The 21,154-nt window shown below is 45.8% G+C and overlaps 1 protein-coding gene across 3 annotated transcripts in view; it reads left to right on the top strand.

Moving 5' to 3' along the window:
- The window catches only part of VWA3A (von Willebrand factor A domain containing 3A), a 772,281-nt gene that overhangs the window by 252,087 nt on the left and 499,040 nt on the right, over positions 1-21,154 (top strand). For all 3 annotated transcript variants that reach the window (XM_063934415.1, XM_063934414.1, XM_063934416.1), the window contains exons 26-27: positions 10,489-10,641; positions 11,022-11,130. In XM_063934415.1, coding sequence (XP_063790485.1) covers positions 10,489-10,641; positions 11,022-11,130 — 262 coding nt within the window. The remainder of the gene's footprint in view (positions 1-10,488; positions 10,642-11,021; positions 11,131-21,154) is intronic.

The following is a 21,154-nucleotide window of genomic DNA, read 5'->3' as shown; positions in this document are numbered from 1 at the left end:
GGCTCAGTATTAGGACCGCTGTTGTTCAATATTTTCATTAACGACCTAACAGAAGGTCTAGAGAGCATGGTGTCAATTTTTGCAGATGATACCAAATTGTGTAAAGTTATAAATACAGAGGGGGATGCTGAATCGCTTCAGAATGACTTAGTTAAATTAGAAGCATGGGCAGCGAAATGGAGAATGCGCTTCAATACAGACAAGTGTAAGGTAATGCACTGTGGTAACAAGAACAAAAATAACACCTACATACTAAATGGGGTAAAATTAGGGGATTCTGTACTAGAAAAGGACTTAGGTGTCCTCATAGATAGCAAACTAAGCAGTAGTACCCAAAGTAGGATTGCAGCAAAGAAGGCTAATAAGATATTAGCATGCATAAAACGGGGAATTGATGCTAGGGACGAGAATGTTATACTCCCGTTGTATAAATCACTAGTGAGGCTACACCTTGAATACTGTGTACAATTCTGGGCACCATACTACAAAAAGGATATCCTGGAGCTAGAAAAGGTTCAGAGGCGGGCGACCAAACCAATTAAGGGCATGGAGACGCTGGAATACGAGGAAAGGCTTGCAAGGCTAGGCCTGGCTCTGGCTCTGGTGCAAGCCAGTGCCTCCTGAGCAATTTAGTTCACCGCACGTCCCTGGTGTGCATGTGTGTTCTTCTCGCCTGATTATGGCTATCTATGATACTCCTGCCTTAAGCTTTGGGAAAATAGCTGAGTTGTCTGAGCCAGGAGGCGGGGATATATGGACGGGCCCGTTGCATGCTGGGAGGCCGAAAAGCTTTGACCTATTGCTGCAAATCCGCTGTTGCTTCATCATATCCCAATGTTATCCTGTGAACTTAGGAGGAATACCGTTATCAACGGTAAGTTCTTACCATAACGTATATTCAGAGCCGGCCCCAGCCAATATGATGCCCTAGGCAAGATTTTGGCTGGTGCCCCCTAGCACAACCGCTGGTTTCGCCTATGACCTTGCACCTCTTTCCCAGCACCATCACCCCTCACCCATAGCAGTCCTTATTTTGGTGTTTGTACCCCCTATATTTTAAATAGGAACAGATCGCACATTTGGCGCACAGACCAAAAAGGGGTGTGTTTTTGCTGGCAAGGGGTATGGCCACACAATTGTAACCCCAATTCCAATTACGCCATTCAGCAGTGGCGGATCCAGGGGAGGGGCACTCGGGCCCGTGCCCCCCCTGTCATTTGTGACCCCCGTCCCCGGCGCCGCACAGGGAGATGATGGGCACCTGCTGAGATTGTGTTACCAGCGGGCGCCCGTCTCTCCTCACCGAAAGCCAGAGCTCAGTACTGAGCTCCGGCTTCCGGTGCTGTCACTGTGCGGCGTGCACTATGGGAGAGACGTCAGTCATGACGTCTCTCTCATAGTGCTGAGGAGCGGACGCCAAGAGAGGAGGACTGCAGCGGTCTGGAAGCGGGAACGGGGCTCGGTAAGTATGATTTAATTTTTTTCTACTGGGGGCAAACTATGGGGGGACATTACTATTGGGGGGGCATCAACAAGGGGCATTACTACTGGGGGGGCATTACAACTGGGGGCCACTTACTGGGCGCATTATTACTGGGGGGCATCTACTGGGGGCATTACTACTGGGGGGTCATCTATTGGGGGCAGCTACTGGAGGACATTTTTACTGGGGGGCATCTACTGGGGGCAAACTACAGGAGGGCATTACTACTGGAGGTGTAACTACAGGGGCATTACTACTGGTGGCGTAACTACAGGGGCATTACTACTTGGGGCTAAACTACAGGGGGCCAAACTACTGGGGGCATAACTACAGGGGCCAAACTACTGGGGGATAACTACAGGGGCCAAACTACTGGGGGCATTACTACTGGGGGCTAAACTATAAGGGGGGCATAACTACAGGGGCTAAACTACAATGGGGCAAACTACAGGGGGGCATTACTACTGTTGGCTAAACTACAAGCATGCAAACTACTGGGGGCATTACCACTGGGAGGCTAAACTAAAGGATGGGGGGGTAAACTACTGGGGTCATAACTGCAGGGGCATTACCACTGGGGGCATAACTACTAGGGCGCTAAATGACTGGGGGCATTACTACAGGCAACATTACTACTGGGGGCAATACGGGCATTGCATAAGGGGCATCACTACTATGGGGTCTGTATAAGGGGCACTACCAGTACAGTGGACATTGCATAATGAGCGCTACAACTGTGGGCATTGTATAAGAAGCGCCACCTCACATGCACCGAAGCCGCACGCAAATGTACTTGCCCCTTCCATGGTGCCCCCCCTATCATTTTCTTCTGGATCCGCCCCTGCCATACAGTACTGCAACTTTATTCACATTTGATCATGCGATAGTGTCCATAATTCATATTACATCCCACAGTAGTATCACTTTACCTTAAACATTACTCCTCACAGTAGAGCCCCTTATTCACATTACATCACACTGAATTGCTCCTTAATCACATTACACCACACCCTATTGCTCTTTATTCACATTAGACGACACAGTTGTGCCCTTTCTATACGCAACACCACATACCGTGTTTCCCCGATAATAAGACCTATCCCGAAAATAAGCCCTCCCCTTACTGTGTAAGATTCCTCTAAAATAAGCCCTCCCCCGAAAATAAGCCCTATTGAGATTGCTACTGTAGTGAAGGTGATCCCCTGCGCTACACGCGACATTACGGTACCCTCTGTATGCACCGTCCGTCCGTCGTCCCCCCCGGGTGAAATGCACGCCGCGCTCCGAGCTGCATCCAATCAGAGCTGCAGCAGTGAGCGCGTCATCCTGTTCTTCCCCAGTGATTTGCTTGCTGGCGCCATTGAGAGCAGTGCTGCGGAGGAGAGCTGAGGCAGGACAACATAAAAACCCGGTATGTAAGCGGGAGTGAGGGGGCATGATGGAGGATAAAAGGGGCATGATGATCATTATTGAATAAAGGTAAAATTTTTTTGTTCACATTTACCTGTTTATTAAAATTGCTGTCAATGTTCATTAAAATAAGCCCTCCCCTGAAAATAAGCCCTCTGGTGTTTTTCTGTCCAAAAAAAATAATAAGACAGTGTCTTATTATCGGGGAAACACGGTAGTAGAGCACCTCATACACATAATGCCACAAATTATTAATGCATTTATACACATAATTCCACACAGTAATGCCCCTTACACATATGAGACAAATTATTAATGTCCTTATAAACATAATGCGCCATACACATTATGACAATCTTTATTAATGCCCTTTTACACATAATGTCCCTTACACATATGCTGCACATTATTAATGCCCTTATACACATAATGACACACATAGTGCCCTCTACACATTTGCTGCACATTATTAGTGCCCCTATACACATAATGACACACATACAGTAGTACCCTGTTACACATATGCCACACATTATTAATGCCCTTATACACATAATGACACACACAGTGCCCCTTACACATATGTTGCACATTAATGCATTTTTACATGACACACAATGCTCCTTACACATATTCCGAACACTACTGCACAACCAACCCACTCACATGCACACAGCACTCACACTTCCACTAACACTGTGACCTCTGCCTCTGCTTGGATACAAATGTGTCCTCATAAATCTTGCCTCAATGCGAACATTGGGCACCTTTTTTTTTATGAAAATGCATCTTATTTGCATTGTTATATGGCTAGGATGCACAAGCAGCTCCTGCTGATTAATATGATATGCAGCATGCCTATATACCGTGTGAGACTGTGGCTGTATCTCCATATGAAATGCTACACACAGAATATAGGCATGCCGCATATCATTTTCTCTGACGTCCTAGTGGATGCTGGGACTCCGTAAGGACCATGGGGAATAGCGGCTCCGCAGGAGACAGGGCACAAGAATAAAAGCTTTAGGATCAGGTGGTGTGCACTGGCTCCTCCCCCTATGACCCTCCTCCAAGCCTCAGTTAGATTTTTGTGCCCGAACGAGAAGGGTGCAGGCTAGGTGGCTCTCCTGAGCTGCTTAGAATAAAAGTATATTTTAGGTTTTTTATTTTCAGTGAGTCCTGCTGGCAACAGGCTCACTGCATCGTGGGACTAAGGGGAGAAGAAACGGACTCACCTGCGTGCAGAGTGGATCGGGTTTCTTAGGCTACTGGACATTAGCTCCAGAGGGACGATCACAGGTTCAGCCTGGATGGGTCCCGGAGCCGCGCCGCCGGCCCCCTTACAGAGCCAGAAGAGCGAAGAGGTCCGGTGAAATCGGCGGCAGAAGACGATCCTGTCTTCAGACTAAGGTAGCGCACAGCACCGCAGCTGTGCGCCATTGCTCTCAGCACACTTCACACTCCGGTCACTGAGGGTGCAGGGCACTGGGGGGGAGCGCCCTGAGACGCAATATAACATGATATACCTTAGATTGGCTAAAGAATACATCACATATAGCTCTGGGGCTATATGGATGTATTTTAACCCCTGCCATTTTTTACAGAAAAAGCGGGAGATAAGGACGTCGTGAAGGGGCGGAGCCTATCTCCTCAGCACACAAGCGCCATTTTCCCTCACAGCTCCGCTGGAAGGACGGCTCCCTGACTCTCCCCTGCAGACTTGCTACTGAATCAGGGTAAAAAAGAGAAGGGGGGGCACTATTGGCAGCTAAAAACTATATAAACAGCAGCTATAAGGGAATAACACTTATATAAGGTTATCCCTGTATATATATATAGCGCTTGGTGTGTGCTGGCAGACTCTCCCTCTGTCTCTCCAAAGGGCTTGTGGGGTCCTGTCCTCTATCAGAGCATTCCCGGTGTGTGTGCTGTGTGTCGGTACGTGTGTGTCGACATGTATGAGGAGGAAAATGATGTGGAGGCGGAGCAATTGCCTGGGTTAGTGATGTCACCCCCTAGGGAGTCGACACCTGACTGGATGATCGTATTTAAAGAATTAAGTGATAATGTCAGCACTTTGCAAAGAACGGTTGATGACATGAGACAGCCGGCAAATCAATTAGTGCCTGTCCAGGCGTCTCAGACACCGTCAGGGGCCCTAAAACGCCCGTTACCTCAGTGGGTCGACACAGACCCAGACACAGATACTGAGTCTAGTGTCGACGGTGAGGAGACAAACGTAATGTCCAGTAGGGCCACACGTTACATGATCACGGCAATGAAGGAAGCATTGAACATTTCTGACACTACAAGTACCACAAAGAAGGGTATTATGTGGGGTGTGAAAAAACTACCAATAGTTTTCCCTGAGTCAGATGAGTTAAATGAGGTGTGTGATAAAGCGTGGGTTTCCCCCGACAAAAAACTGCTAATTTCTAAAAAATTATTGGCACTATATCCTTTCCCGTTAGAGGTTAGGACACGTTGGGAAACACCCCCTAGGGTAGATAAGGCGCTCACACGTTTATCTAAACAAGTAGCGTTACCGTCTCCTGATACGGCCACCCTCAAAGAACCAGCAGATAGAAGGCTGGAAAATATTCTTAAAAGTATATACACACATACTGGTGTTATACTGCGACCAGCAATCGCTTCAGCCTGGATGTGCAGTGCTGGCGTCGCGTGGTCGGATTCCCTGACTGAAAATATTGATACCCTGGATAGGGACAATATACTGTTAACTATAGAGCATTTGAAGGATGCATTACTATATATGCGTGATGCACAGAGGGATATTTGCACCCTGGCATCAAGAGTAAGTGCTATGTCCATTTCTGCCAGAAGAGCGTTATGGACGCGACAGTGGTCAGGCGATGCGGATTCCAAACGACATATGGAAGTATTGCCGTATAAAGGGGAGGAGTTATTTGGGGCTGGTCTATCGGACCTGGTGGCCACGGCAACGGCTGGAAAATCCACCTTTTTACCCCAGGTCACTTCACATCAGCAGAAAAAGACACCGTCTTTTCAAACTCAGTCCTTTCGTTCCCATAAGTACAAGCGAGCTAAAGGCCATTCCTTCCTGCCCCGGGGCAGAGGAAGGGGAAAAAGACTGCACCATGCAGCCGCTTCCCAGGAGCAGAAGCCCTCCCCTGCTTCTGCCAAGTCTTCAGCATGACGCTGGGGCTTTACAAGCAGACTCAGACATGGTGGGGGCCCGTCTCAAGAATTTCAACGCGCAGTGGGCTCACTCGCAAGTGGACCCCTGGATTCTACAGGTGGTATCGCAGGGGTACAAACTGGAATCCGAGGCGTTTCCCCCTCGCCGGTTCCTGAAGTCTGCTCTACCAAAGTCTCCCTCCGACAGGGAGGCAGTTTTGGAAGCCATTCACAAGCTGTATTCCCAGCAGGTGATAATCAAGGTACCCCTCCTACAACAGGGAAAGGGGTATTATTCCATGCTGTTTGTGGTACCGAAGCCGGACGGCTCGGTGAGACCAATTTTAAATCTAAAATCCCTGAACACTTACATAAAGAGGTTCAAATTCAAGATGGAATCACTCAGAGCGGTGATAGCAAACCTGGAAGAAGGGGACTATATGGTGTCTCTGGACATCAAGGATGCTTATCTCCACGTCCCAATCTAACCGTCTCACCAAGGGTACCTCAGGTTTGTAGTACAAAACTGTCATTATCAGTTTCAGACGCTGCCGTTTGGGTTGTCCACGGCACCTCGGGTCTTTACCAAGGTAATGGCCGAAATGATGATTCTTCTTCGAAGAAAAGGCATCTTAATTATCCCTTACTTGGACAATCTCCTGATAAGGGCAAGGTCCAGGGAACAGTTAGAAGTCGGAGTAGCACTATCTCAGGTAGTGTTACGTCAGCACGGGTGGATCCTAAATATTCCAAAATCGCAGCTGATTCCAACGACACGTCTACTGTTCCTAGGAATGATTCTGGACACAGTCCAGAAAAAGGTGTTTCTCCCGGAGGAGAAGGCCAGGGAGTTATCCGAGCTAGTCAGGAACCTCCTAAAACCAGGCCAGGTGTCAGTGCATCAGTGCACGAGGGTCCTGGGAAAAATGGTGGCTTCTTACGAAGCGATTCCATTCGGAAGATTCCATGCAAGAACGTTTCAGTGGGATCTACTGGACAAATGGTCCGGATCGCATCTTCAGATGCATCAGCGGATAACCCTGTCGACAAGGACAAGGGTGTCTCTTCTGTGGTGGCTGCAGAGTGCTCATCTACTAGAGGGCCGCAGATTTGGCATTCAGGATTGGGTCCTGGTGACCATGGACGCCAGCCTGAGAGGCTGGGGGGCAGTCACACAGGGAAAAAATTTCCAGGGCTTGTGGTCAAGCATGGAAACATCTCTTCATATAAACATTCTGGAACTAAGGGCCATTTACAATGCCCTAAGTCAAGCGAAACCCCTGCTTCAGGGTCAGGCGGTATTGATCCAATCGGACAACATCACGTCAGTCGCCCACGTAAACAGACAGGGCGGCACGAGAAGCAGGAGGGCAATGGCAGAAGCTGCAAGGATTCTTCGCTGGGCGGAAAATCATGTGATAGCTCTGTCAGCAGTGTTCATTCCGGGAGTGGACAACTGGGAAGCAGACTTCCTCAGCAGACACGACCTTCACCCGGGAGAGTGGGGACTTCACCCAGAAGTCTTCCACCTGATTGTAAACCGTTGGGAAAAACCAAAGGTGGACATGATGGCGTCACGTCTAAACAAAAAACTAGACAGATATTGCGCCAGGTCAAGGGACCCTCAGGCAATAGCGGTGGACGCTCTGGTGACACCGTGGGTGTACCAGTCAGTGTATGTGTTCCCTCCTCTGCCTCTCATACCAAAAGTACTGAGAATCATAAGAAGGAGAGGAGTAAGAACGATACTCGTGGTTCCGGATTGGCCAAGAAGGACTTGGTACCCAGAACTTCAAGAGATGCTCACGGAAGACCCGTGGCCTCTACCTCTAAGAAAGGACCTGCTCCAACAGGGGCCTTGTCTGTTCCAAGACTTACCACGGCTGCGTTTGACGGCATGGCGGTTGAACGCCGGATCCTGAAGGAAAAAGGCATTCCAGATGAAGTCATCCCTACCCTGGTCAAAGCCAGGAAGGATGTAACCGCAAAACATTATCACCGCATTTGGCGAAAATATGTTGCGTGGTGTGAGGCCAAGAAGGCCCCTACAGAGGAATTTCAACTGGGTCGTTTCCTCCATTTCCTGCAAACAGGACTGTCTATGGGCCTAAAATTAGGGTCCATTAAGGTTCAAATTTCGGCCCTGTCGATTTTCTTCCAGAAAGAACTGGCTTCAGTACCTGAAGTTCAGACATTTGTAAAAGGGGTACTGCATATACAACCTCCTTTTGTGCCTCCAGTGGCACCTTGGGATCTCAATGTTGTTTTGAGGTTCCTTAAGTCACATTGGTTTGAACCACTCACCACTGTGGACTTAAAATATCTCACATGGAAGGTGACGATGCTGTTAGCCCTGGCTTCAGCCAGGCGTGTGTCAGAATTGGCGGCTTTATCATATAAAAGCCCTTACTTAATTTTTCATTCTGACAGGGCAGAATTGAGGACTCGTCCTCAATTTCTCCCTAAGGTGGTTTCTGCCTTTCACATGAACCAACCTATTGTGGTGCCTGCGGCTACTAGGGACTTGGAGGACTCCAAGTTACTTGACGTTGTCAGGGCCCTGAAAATATATGTTTCCAGGACGGCGGGAGTCAGAAAGTCTGATTCGCTGTTTATCCTGTATGCACCCAACAAGCTGGGTGCTCCTGCTTCTAAGCAGACTATTGCTCGTTGGATTTGTAGTACAATTCAGCTTGCACATTCTGTGGCAGGCCTGCCACAGCCAAAATCTGTGAAAGCCCATTCCACAAGGAAAGTGGGCTCATCTTGGGCGGCTGCCCGAGGGGTCTCGGCTTTACAACTTTGCCGAGCAGCTACTTGGTCAGGGGCAAACACGTTTGCTAAATTCTACAAATTTGATACCCTGGCTGAGGAGGACCTGGAGTTCTCTCATTCGGTGCTGCAGAGTCATCCGCACTCTCCCGCCCGTTTGGGAGCTTTGGTATAATCCCCATGGTCCTTACGGAGTCCCAGCATCCACTAGGACGTCAGAGAAAATAAGATTTTACTTACCGATAAATCTATTTCTCGTAGTCCGTAGTGGATGCTGGGCGCCCATCCCAAGTGCGGATTGTCTGCAATACTTGTACATAGTTATTGTTAACTAAATCGGGTTATTGTTGTTGTGAGCCATCTTTTCAGAGGCTCCTTCGTTGTTATCATACTGTTAACTGGGTTCAGATCACAAGTTGTACGGTGTGATTGGTGTGGCTGGTATGAGTCTTACCCGGGATTCAATATCCTTCCTTATTATGTACGCTCGTCCGGGCACAGTATCCTAACTGAGGCTTGGAGGAGGGTCATAGGGGGAGGAGCCAGTGCACACCACCTGATCCTAAAGCTTTTATTCTTGTGCCCTGTCTCCTGCGGAGCCGCTATTCCCCATGGTCCTTACGGAGTCCCAGCATCCACTACGGACTACGAGAAATAGATTTATCGGTAAGTAAAATCTTATTTTAATCAGCAGAAGCTGCTGATGCCCCTAGGCATATCAAATGCCCTAGGCAATTGCCTAGTTTGCCTATGCCTATGGCCGGCTCTGCGTATATTTCAATGTTTACTGTACCTTTGTTACTAGTTCTATTCATTTTTTATTAAAAGCTTCTTTTAAAAAAAAAAGTAATACTTTTTGAACATTGCATGCTTTGTTTGAATGCAGAAATTGGCATAGTCTCCTAGACTGATTTTTATATATCATCAGTTTTTCATCTGGTTTGTAAAGTTTCATGTACAGTATGAAAGAGCAATAACATTAGTTTTCTATAAAAGTAAGTGAATAAATATATGAAATACTAGACTCACATGGTTTTGAAGCCTTCAAAATTGATCAAACACCCTAAAGAGTGCATACAGAAGCCAAATCTCCCTGTACATAAGACGGTGCTGCGATGTGTAGCTACCTTACTTCTTCCCTCTGTCTCCTGACACTACGCTGAGGGAATGGAATCTGGTAGAGGAGCGGGTATACAGACAGGTACATGGTATACACTGTGAAGAGAGACTTATAGGAAGTTATGCTATATACTTATCACATACTTATAATATTTATATTGGGAAAAGCAACTATAAATATTCACAGTAAAGGTGGGTGAACTATATCGCTCATTTTACCCCTTCTGAGTGACATAGTAAGCCCAGTGTGTATGGCGTAGCCCAGCGATGCGCACCCCCGTGGGTCGTTAACGTCCCTTGGTCTTGGCCGTGCATGAAGCTCAATTTGGACTCATTACCCAAAGCTGCATGCTCCGGCCAGCCGCAGCATGACGTCACTGTGCGATATCATTAGTGATATCGCACAATGTGTATGCTCGCCACCCAAGGGGAGGGGAAACACTAGGCAACGTCGCTCACAGAGCACATCACTTAGCGTTTACCTACCTTAACAATATTATGTTATTTGTTATTGTATAACCTTATTGTCCTCTATTTCCTATAAGTGGCTAAAAAAGTATGGATTGAAGAGACTGAAGTTGGAGCTACCCAAGTTGGTCTTTGGCCCGGACTGCACTCACCAGAAAAAGTTGGTGCCAACGCTGAATAAAAAAGTCTCCGCTAAATACTGCACCATTTTCCCAAGTGTGGAGATCAATGTGAGTCCCTTTCATCATCCCTTCTATCAGACCTTCCATGTGACGTTTGTGAGCTAGGGACACACCACATCCACATGGTGATTAGGCTGAATGCTGTGGGGTATTATCAGTATTCTGGTGCAGATGAATCCACAGAGCTCAATCAGCAGAATCTGACTCCTGATATTCCTATAATATAATGTAGTGTAATGTAGTTATCACCTATGATAATAGTTACATCTTTGCCATTTACGCACTTGCTACAGAAATACGGCTTTGGTGCACAGTAATATATTGTCGCACTGCTGCCTTCTTTATCCAGCTGAATAGCTTGAAACTACATGTGAAGCTTAATTGTGTTGTTTCATCTATAAAGACTAATGGGACTTGTCTGTGTACAGGGAGTGGTGAGACATCTACAGTTTCAGCCGAAGGAGTTGGAGGAGTATATTGAACAGATGGAGAAGGTTTTAAGACGCTATATCCAAAGGCTGCAGTGGCTCTTGTCTGGTGACTATTTATCCTGTAATCCATAAAGCAGTGTGCAGATATTTTCATAGCACTACTTAGACCATAGGCCAGTGGTTCCCAAACTGTGTGCCGTGGCTCCCTGGGGTGCCTCGGGTCACTTTCAGGGTGCCTTGGGTTGGTGGTTCAGGACCAATTCAAATTATTTATGGTTGGAAACCACTGCCATAGGCCATAGCCAGACTATGTACCAGATGCCCGACAATACCGTGTCACTGCCAGGTGCAGTGCAAACCATGGAACGGGGAATCTTCACTAAACTCATTGTAATGTATATTACTGTACGTTATGTTTGTGCTTTCTAAACGTCAAGTAGAAAAAAATATTATGGGACTGATTCAGAATAGGGAGCAAAGCTAAAAAAAGGAAGTAACTTTGCACCTGCACAAACCACTTTGCCAGAGGTGTAGCATGGGTCCATGGTGCAACCATCCCCCACTCCTTCCCATTCTAAATGTATTCACTAAGTGTCACATAACAGCAGGGTTGGTTCTATATCGGAGTTGGAGAAGGGACCGTCTGACGTCACTAGAGGAGGGGACACGTCACCAGGGGGAGGAGCTACGGCTGAACAGGGTACCCGAAAAGTACCCTTGCGGGCTCGCTTCGCTTGCCACGCTTCGGGCTCGGTTACTAAAGGTAATAGTTGGTGGCGTGGATAGTAGAGGAACTATATCGCTGGCCTAGCTCCTCCCCTTTGTGTTGTGCCTCCTCCCCCTGACGTAAAAGGTCCCTTAGGCCACTTGAATCTAGCATCAACCATAACGGCAGGAGGGGTTTCTCCTTTGTTTTTGTACTTTCAGTGGGGTTGGGCTGAGGTCAGCTCAGGCGGCAGCAGCAGGTTCACATCCAGACCATGAGGAGCAGGAATGACCTGGATTATTAGGGCCTGACTTTACCCTGCCCTCTCTGTGCCACCCTCTCCTCCCTGTTGCTTTCTTTACCCCACTCCTCTATGCCCAGTGCACACTGCTGTGTGTTGGCAGCGGTCCAGCTTCACTGTCTAGTTTAAGCCAAGAGAGCAAAGTTACTCTGACCGACCTCAGTAGCTGCCTGCCGAGTCTGAGATTAGCAGAGCCTGCAACTGGCAAGCCCATCCCCCAGTACACTCAGCCACCCAGTCTCTGTCTCAGTGGCGTAGCCAGGATTTGGAGTGAGGGGAGCAAAGAGTAAAAATAGGAGCCTCCTGTGGGAAAGGGATCCGGTCTGAAGATCGACAGTGTCTAGGTCGACCACTATAGGTAGACAGTCACTGGGTCGACAGGGTTGAAGGTCGACAGGGTTTCTAGGTCGACGTGTTCTAGGTCGACAGATCAAAAGGTCGACATGGGTTTTTCAAAAAAAAATTCTTTTTTTGAACTTTTTCATACTTAACGATCCACGCGGACCACGATTGGGAATAGTAACCTTGCCCGAAGCATGGCACTAATTGGGCTTCCCGGTCACGGGCCCTCATTCCGAGTTGATCGCTCGTTGCCGTTTTTCGCAGCGTAGCTATCAGGTGAAAAAACTGCATTTATGCGCATGCGCATGGTACGCAGCGCGCATGCACTAAGTACTTTCACCCAAGACTTTGTAGTTTTACACAAGCTTGAGCTACGCTTTTCAGTCGCTCGAGTGTTCGTTGTTTGATTGACAGGAAGTGGGTGTTTCTGGGCAGCAACTCAGCGTTTTCAGGGAGTGTGCTAAAAAATGGAGGCGTGCCAGGTAAAAACGCAGGAGTGGCTGGAGAAACGGGGGAGTGGCTGGTCGAACGCAGGGCGTGTTTGTGACGTCAAACCAGGAACTAAACATTCTGCAGTCATCGCAAGCTAGGAGTAAGTATCGAGCCACTCTGAAACTGCATGAAATTTTTAAGTAGCAGAACTGCTAACCTTTCGATCGCACTTCTGCTAAGCTAAGATACACTCCCAGAGGGCGGCGGCTTAGCGTTTGCACTGCTGCTAAAAGCAGCTAGCGAGCGATCAACTCGGAATGAGGGCCACTGTACGGAGAAAACGACACAAACCCCCCCATGAAAAACTCATGTCGACCTTTTGACCTGTCGACCTAGAACATGTCGACCTTCAACCCCTGTCGACCTAGTGACTGTCGACCTATAGTGGTCGACCTAAACATTGTCGACCTAGACACTGTCGATCTAATAATCCACACCAGTGGGAAATGCCAAACCCATCACAGAGCTGCAGTAGTTAGGGAAACAAAATGCTTATTTCTGCAGCGGGGTACACTGGGGTTCCACAGGGAATAACATTGGGGTGTAGAGTTGGATCTTGGACCGAGGCACCAACAGGCTAAAAGCTTTGACTGTTCCCAGGATGCTTAGCGCCGCCTCCTCTATAACCCTGCCTCCATGCACAGGAGCTCAGTTTGTAAGTTGGTGCCTGCAGTGCAGGCAGCTAAGAGGGAGGGCTACGCTGAGCAGCCCTGAAAAGAGCTTTTCTATGAAGAAAGAAGACTTCAAGGGCCACAGCATAGGCACTTAAGAGTGCTATATGTCATTTCTGACATATCATGCTCTGGTTCCCTCACATCCCAGCGGAGGGCTCCGCTTCTACAATTAGGCACAGATTCCGAGTATCTCACATATACTGCTATCCCTATATTCTGTACCCTGAGGGCGGCTAAGTGCGTCAGGGTTTTCATATAATATAGTGTTGATCACAGGATATGCTCTTTTGGTATTTTCTCTGTGTATTACAGTCACCTTATACCTCTTAAATCCCCCCGTGTGGGCTCTGCCTGTAGTCTGAACAAGCAAAAAAAAAGGGTTCACAATACAAGGTCCACCAGCGCTTTTTGGCAGTTACCGTTTAAACACTGTTTATACTAGAAAACAGGAAAAACATCTCATGGTACAATATATAAAATGAACAATAAAGTGAATTTAAATGTCATGTGGGCAGAATTGTCAGGCCTCGTACCACTTTAGATGGTTTACCAACTGGGGATATACATATGGGCCCTCATTCCGAGTTGTTCGCTCGCTAGCTGCTTTTAGCAGCTTTGCACGCGCTAGGCCGCCGCCCTCTGGGAGTGTATCTTAGCCTAGCAGAATAGCGAACGAAAAATTTGCAAAACTGCTACTAAATAATTCTTAGCAGTTTCTGAGTAGCTCCAGACCTATTCACAGATTGCGATCAGCTCAGTCCGTTTAGTTCCTGGTTTGATGTCACAAACACTCCCTGCGTTCGGCCAGCCACTCCCCCGTTTCTCCAGACACTCCCGCGTTTTTTCCCTGACACGCCTGCGTATTTTAGCCAACGCCGGGAAAAACGCTGAGTTGCCGCCCAGAAACGCCCCTTTCCTGTCAATCATTTACCGAACAGCAGTGCGACTGAAAAGCGCCGCAGATGCCACAGCAAAACTGCTAAGTTTTGTGTTAAATAACTTAGTGCATGCGCCCTGCGTGCCTTGCGCATGCGCAATTTGCAACAAATCGCACCATAGCGAAAATCGGCAACGAGCGAACAACTCGGAATGACCCCCATGGTGCTTATTGATGGAGCAGGTAATTCCAGTGTAGATAATGGTCCCCCTATTCCGTCCAGTCACCACTTCATTGTCCAAAACTCATATAAGAGAAAGATAATCTCCAATGGTGCAGTAAAATTTATTAAGAAACAATACAACATGTAATATGACAGAAGGGTTGGTCTCTCACCATATGCATTGGTCTACAACAACAGTAGACAAATGAGCTCAAAATCGAAGACACATATCCCAAGCATCGCCCACGTGTGTCCATACACTCTGCGATGCAAGTACTAGGCCACATGGTCGGCTTTCGACATAGTGGAGTACGCTCAATTTCATTCCCGCCCTCTGCAGAGGTTAATTCTCTCCGAGTGGGACAGCCTGCCTCACCGGATCAGGTCTCACATGATATCCTTGACCCCGGAGGTCCGTCTGTCACTAACTTGGTGGCTGCAGGACCAACAACTGAGCAGGCGTCGTCCATTCTGGATCTCCAACTGGGTCCTTCTGACGACGGATGCCAGTCTGCAGGGTTGGGGCGCGGTGTTGACGCCACACTCTATTCAGGGTCGGTGGACCAGGGAGGAATCTCTCCTCCCGATAAACATTCTGGAATTACGGGCAGTGTTTGACACTGGCCCTGCCTCTAGTACAGAACAGGCCTGTTCAAGTACAATCAGACAACGCCACCACAGTGGCGTACATAAATCATCATGGCGACACCCGAGCCGCAAAGCACTGATAGAAGTGTCAAAGATTCTTCGTTGGGCGGAACGCCATCTGCCAGCCATATCGGCAGTGTTCATTCCGGGGGTCCTAGACTGGGAAGCAAACTTCCTCAGACGTCAGGACGTACATGCCGGAGAATGGAGCTTTCATCTGGAGGTCTTTCAACTCCTCGTGGAACAGTGGGGTCTATCAGATGTAGCCCTGATAGCGTCTCGACACAATCACAAGGTTCCGGTCTTCTGAGCAAGGACAAGGGATCCTCAAGCAGCATTTGTGGACGCACTGGCAATTCCATGGAACTTTCGGCTGCCGTATGTGTTCCCTCCGGTGTCACTTCTGCCCAGGGTGATAAGGAAGTTCAAGCAAGAAGGAGGAATACTACTTCTAATCGCTCCAGCGTGGCCCAGACGGCATTGGTTCTCAGACCTGCAGGGTCTCTCGATAGAGCGTCCACTTCTGCTTCCGCAACGCCCAGACCTCCTTGTTCAGGGCCCTTGTGTCTACCAGGATTTGGCCCAGCTGGCTTTGACGGCGTGGCTCTTGAAGCTTCCATACTGAGGGCCAAAGGTTTTTCTGAGGCGGTCATTCAAACTATGTTGAAGGCCCATAAACCGGCTTCTGCTCGGATATATCATAGGGTCTGAAATTTTTATTTTGCTTGGTGTGCAACTAGCAATTATGATGCATACAGGTTCAGTACCGCCAAACTCTTGGCTTTTCTGCAACAGGGCCTGGACTTAGGCCTTTGTCTGGCCTCCCTCAAGGTTCATAATTCTGCCTTGTCGATATGGTTTCATAGAAAAATTGAGACTCTACCTGATGTTCATACATTCACTCAGGGTGTTTTACGGATTCAGCCTCACTATGTCCCGCCTGTGGCTCCTTGGGATTTGTTGGTTGTTCTGGATGCCTTACAAGAGTCTCCGTTTGAACCTCTTGAGGATGTGGACCTTATATGGCTTACTCTTAAGGTCTTGTTTCTGCTGGCTATTGCCTCTGCTAGACGTGTTTCAGACTTGGGTGCAATGTCTTGTCGGTCACCCTTTCTGATTTTTCACCGTGACTGTGCGGTTCTTAGAACTCGCCCTGGTTATCTCCCTAAGGTGGTGTCATCTTTCCACCTTAACCAAGAGATTGTGGTTCCGGCCTTTACCTCTCCAGGTTTATCCTCCAAAGAGCGGTCGTCTTTGGTTGTGGTACGGGCTCTCCGTATTTATGTGAAGAGGACAGCTTCTCTTAGGTGATCTGATTCCCTCTTTGTCCTTTTTGGTTTTTACAGACGTGGCTGGCCTGCTAATAAGCAGACCTTGGCAAGATGGCTTAGAATGGTGATTGCACATGTTTATGTACAGGCTGGCCTTCCAGCTCCTGCTACCATCAAAGCCCATTCTACTTGGTCTGTTGGACCTTCTTGGGTGGCCTGCCGTGGTGCGACCCTTGAACAATTGTGCAAGGCGGCTACGTGGTCCTCAGTGAACACGTTCATAAGGTTCTATGCCGTTGATACTTCCGCCTTCCAGGATGCCTCCTTTGGACGCCGGGTTCTTGTGCCCGCTACAGTGCATCCCCTCCCATGAGGAACTGCTTTGGACATCAAACAAAAAATGAGACAGCGCTATTTCACGTTGTATATAGAAAATAACTTTTACTTTATATTTTGTACAGAGCATAAAAGGGAAGGGGAAGGAGGGAAACTGTTGCACTGGAATTATTATCCCTATCTTATCTAATTATTTGTGAATAGTTGTTCATTGAAAACCCCTAATTTTGATACTGTATCGAATAATCTTACAGTTTTTTGGGGGTGCTACCACAGATCATGTAAGAGTACATTCAAGATATAGGAGGAAAAGAAAAAGGATCTGTTTCCGGTGCACTAATTAATGTGTTAGTTAAAAATTAACTTTTAATTCATTAATTTAAAATGTGTAGACATGTTTTATTTCATGTCTTCTGAGATAACTTCTGCGAAATATTCTAAAACCATCTACGTTTAATGTGACAACATGACAAGACTGTGTATTACAAACTAATAAACAAAAATATTAAAAACTGATGAGCGTCTCTTTCGTATCTGTTCTCCAAAATAATGTCTAAGTATACTCCATATGAATCTCTATCTATTTCCTATAGATTTTATTTTCCCAATTATTCACATAACTCATTAATTGTGATGTATTCTTATAGAGATTCAAAATAAGGTGCCTGGTAAGTAGACCGGGTGCAGCTGTAAATGATGCAATATAATTTGTAACACTGCATCTCTTGTTAATGGTTTCTTTAGTTCTTGGCTCACTGCCCAGACATATCCCTTATGCTGGGTACACACTGGCAGATATATTGGCCAATTAGTTGGTTGTCCAATATATCTTTTGCTGATCTGCAGGTGTGTACAAGCAATATGTCTGTGAAAGACGTCTTTCACAGATATATTGCATCTGCTGTGCGACACAGCAGATGACCAATATATCTGCAGATATATTAGCGCATCTTTCAGTGTGTATGAACAATCTCCATCTGCATATATAGCTGCAGATAGATTGAACAGCAGATATATCTTTAAGATATATTGGTGTGTATGAACAACCACCATCTGCAGATATATCTGCAGATCGATTGAACAGCAGATATATCTGCCAGTGTGTACCCAGCTTTAGATGTAATGGGGTTGATGATACAATAACTGATGCGGTTGGGAGTTTGTAACAGTGTTTCTCTTATTGTTGATTTCTTTGTGCCTTGGCTCACTGCTTGAACATATTCCTTAGATGGAATTGGTTATAGAATAATACTTCATAACCTACTGCTAATATTGCACCAATGTGTGCCGTGTAGGTCTTCAATAGGAGGGGATCTGGACATATAGATCCTTGTTGTCAAATTACGTTCAGTTTAGTGTTTAGGAGACAAACAAACCTGTTGATAGATTAACTTGAGATAGTGGGTATATTTCTATATAGTCCGAAACATAGTTCACTTGTGAAGTCTGGTTCTATAGCGAGGATTCTTTTAATAGTATAATATAAATATAATCAACGGGTCACCTCTCACTTATAGTGTCAGGTGTCCTTCACATATATCCTCATAATGCAAATTCGTGAATCATCTCTCATATACAGTGTCAGATGTACCAGTGATGATTAATTCAACGAGTCACCGCTCACATATAGTGTCAGGTATCGTCCTTATATAATTCCACTGTGCATGTCACTATATCATCTCTCACTTATAGTGTCAGATGAACAAATATTTTTACCTCTCACTTCAGATGTCAGGTATTAATATATTTAAAAGTGATTCAATATAGGGTAAGTGTCAGTAGGTAATTTCACAAACAGTTTTACAGACTTAGTTCATATCAAGGGAATGACTCTATGTTCTTCTCTTTCTCCCACAGAAATTCTTATCTCCTACTGGTATAAATAGTATTTGCATATTTCAATAGGTGTTCAGGTTTGCTTATATCCCATCCATCCGGAGCTGTATTGTATATAATTAAACCTCCTTGTTGAGACCTTTCGTTTGGACAGTAATTGTTTGACAATAATTATATGTACACACAGTTGTAGGTATATACAGTTTCAGATAGTAGGATTATTTAATACTATCTGTATTGTTATAATTTTATAAGTTTATAAGTTCTTTATATACTTTCTATATACCGTGCATTGACTCAAATACCTTCTTTTTATTCACCTATGAATTAACATCTGTGTGTTTTACTTATACCGTGTAACATACCATTCAGCGCTTAATCATAATTATAGCACATCCTTATGAGTATATCTGAATAAGAAATCTAATTAATTGCTCAATAGCTGTACATATATGTGTGATATCCACATCTATTCCAGTGGACTCCCATCCAGTTGTGCATATGTTATGGTCTAGACTTCGTGTTTATTCTTATACTTGATAACACATTCTGCACGTGTAATATATGTTAGTCTAGCTCCCACTGTATCTATAACCTGTGTGTTGTATGTATGTCGGCTCTGTAAGATGACAGTATAACGAGTCCCTTTATTACCATAACAAATCCACTATCAAGGCATGTACATACGGTCCAGGATCTTAATTGATACAAGCAGTGCGGGGCCGCCCCTGTATTGTCCGCAAATGTCTCCTATCAATTCCAGAGGGCTACCATACAATTTTATATATAATATATGGTCAGAAGTTCGTGTCTATTCTTATTATTGGTGACACATTCTACTCTTGCAATCGATATTTCTCTGACTCCCGCCGTATCTGTCCCTAATGATATAAGCTTGCCAGCTCTGCAGGGTAACAGTATAACCAGTCCCTTAGTTGCTATCCAGGCATATGTGTGCGGTCTGGATTCTTAAGTAGTATAGACAGTGCAGGGCCGCCCCATGCTGGCCTCAATAGCCCCTATCACTTCGGACACCGCTGCACCGCTCAGTTTAAATTGCTAAACCTAGAAACTGCACAATAGTTACTATACATAGGTTGAATCAATTGGAGTGTACAATATAATTAGACACGAGAAACAGATACGTAGGACGCTCAAGACTTGAGCGTCCTACGTATCTGTTTCTCGTGTCTAATTATATTGTACACTCCAATTGATTCAACCTATGTATAGTAACTATTGTGCAGTTTCTAGGTTTAGCAATTTAAACTGAGCGGTGCAGCGGTGTCCGAAGTGATAGGGGCTATTGAGGCCAGCATGGGGCGGCCCTGCACTGTCTATACTAATTAAGAATCCAGACCGCACACATATGCCTGGATAGCAACTAAGGGACTGGTTATACTGTTACCCTGCAGAGCTGGCAAGCTTATATCATTAGGGACAGATACAGCGGGAGTCAGAGAAATATTGATTGCAAGAGTAGAATGTGTCACCAATAATAAGAATAGACACGAACTTCAGACCATATATTATATATAAAATTGTATGGTAGCCCTCTGGAATTGATAGGAGACATTTGCGGACAATACAGGGGCGGCCCCGCACTGCTTGTATCAATTAAGATCCTAGACCGTATGTACATGCCTTGATAGTGGATTTGTTATGGTTATAAAGGGACTCGTTATACTGTCATCTTACAGAGCCGACATACATACAACACACAGGTTATAGATACAGTGGGAGCTAGACTAACATATATTACACGTGCAGAATGTGTTATCAAGTATAAGAATAAACACGAAGTCTAGACCATAACATATGCACAACTGGATGGGAGTCCACTGGAATAGATGTGGATATCACACATATATGTACAGCTATTGAGCAATTAATTAGATTTCTTATTCAGATATACTCATAAGGATGTGCTATAATTATGATTAAGCGCTGAATGGTATGTTACACGGTATAAGTAAAACACACAGATGTTAATTCATAGGTGAATAAAAAGAAGGTATTTGAGTCAATGCACGGTATATAGAAAGTATATAAAGAACTTATAAACTTATAAAATTATAACAATACAGATAGTATTAAATAATCCTACTATCTGAAACTGTATATACCTACAACTGTGTGTACATATAATTATTGTCAAACAATTACTGTCCAAACGAAAAGTCTCAACAAGGAGGTTTAATCATATACAATACAGCTCCGGATGGATGGGATATAAGCAAACCTGAACACCTATTGAAATATGCAAATACTATTTATACCAGTAGGAGATAAGAATTTCTGTGGGAGAAAGAGAAGAACATAGAGTCATTCCCTTGATATGAACTAAGTCTGTAAAACTGTTTGTGAAATTTCCTACTGACACTTACCCTATATTGAATCACTTATAAATATATTAATACCTGA

The sequence above is a fragment of the Pseudophryne corroboree genome, chromosome 7 (assembly GCF_028390025.1).
Source record: "Pseudophryne corroboree isolate aPseCor3 chromosome 7, aPseCor3.hap2, whole genome shotgun sequence".
NCBI lineage: Eukaryota > Metazoa > Chordata > Amphibia > Anura > Myobatrachidae > Pseudophryne > Pseudophryne corroboree.
This window is presented reverse-complemented; position numbering and strand designations above follow the sequence as displayed.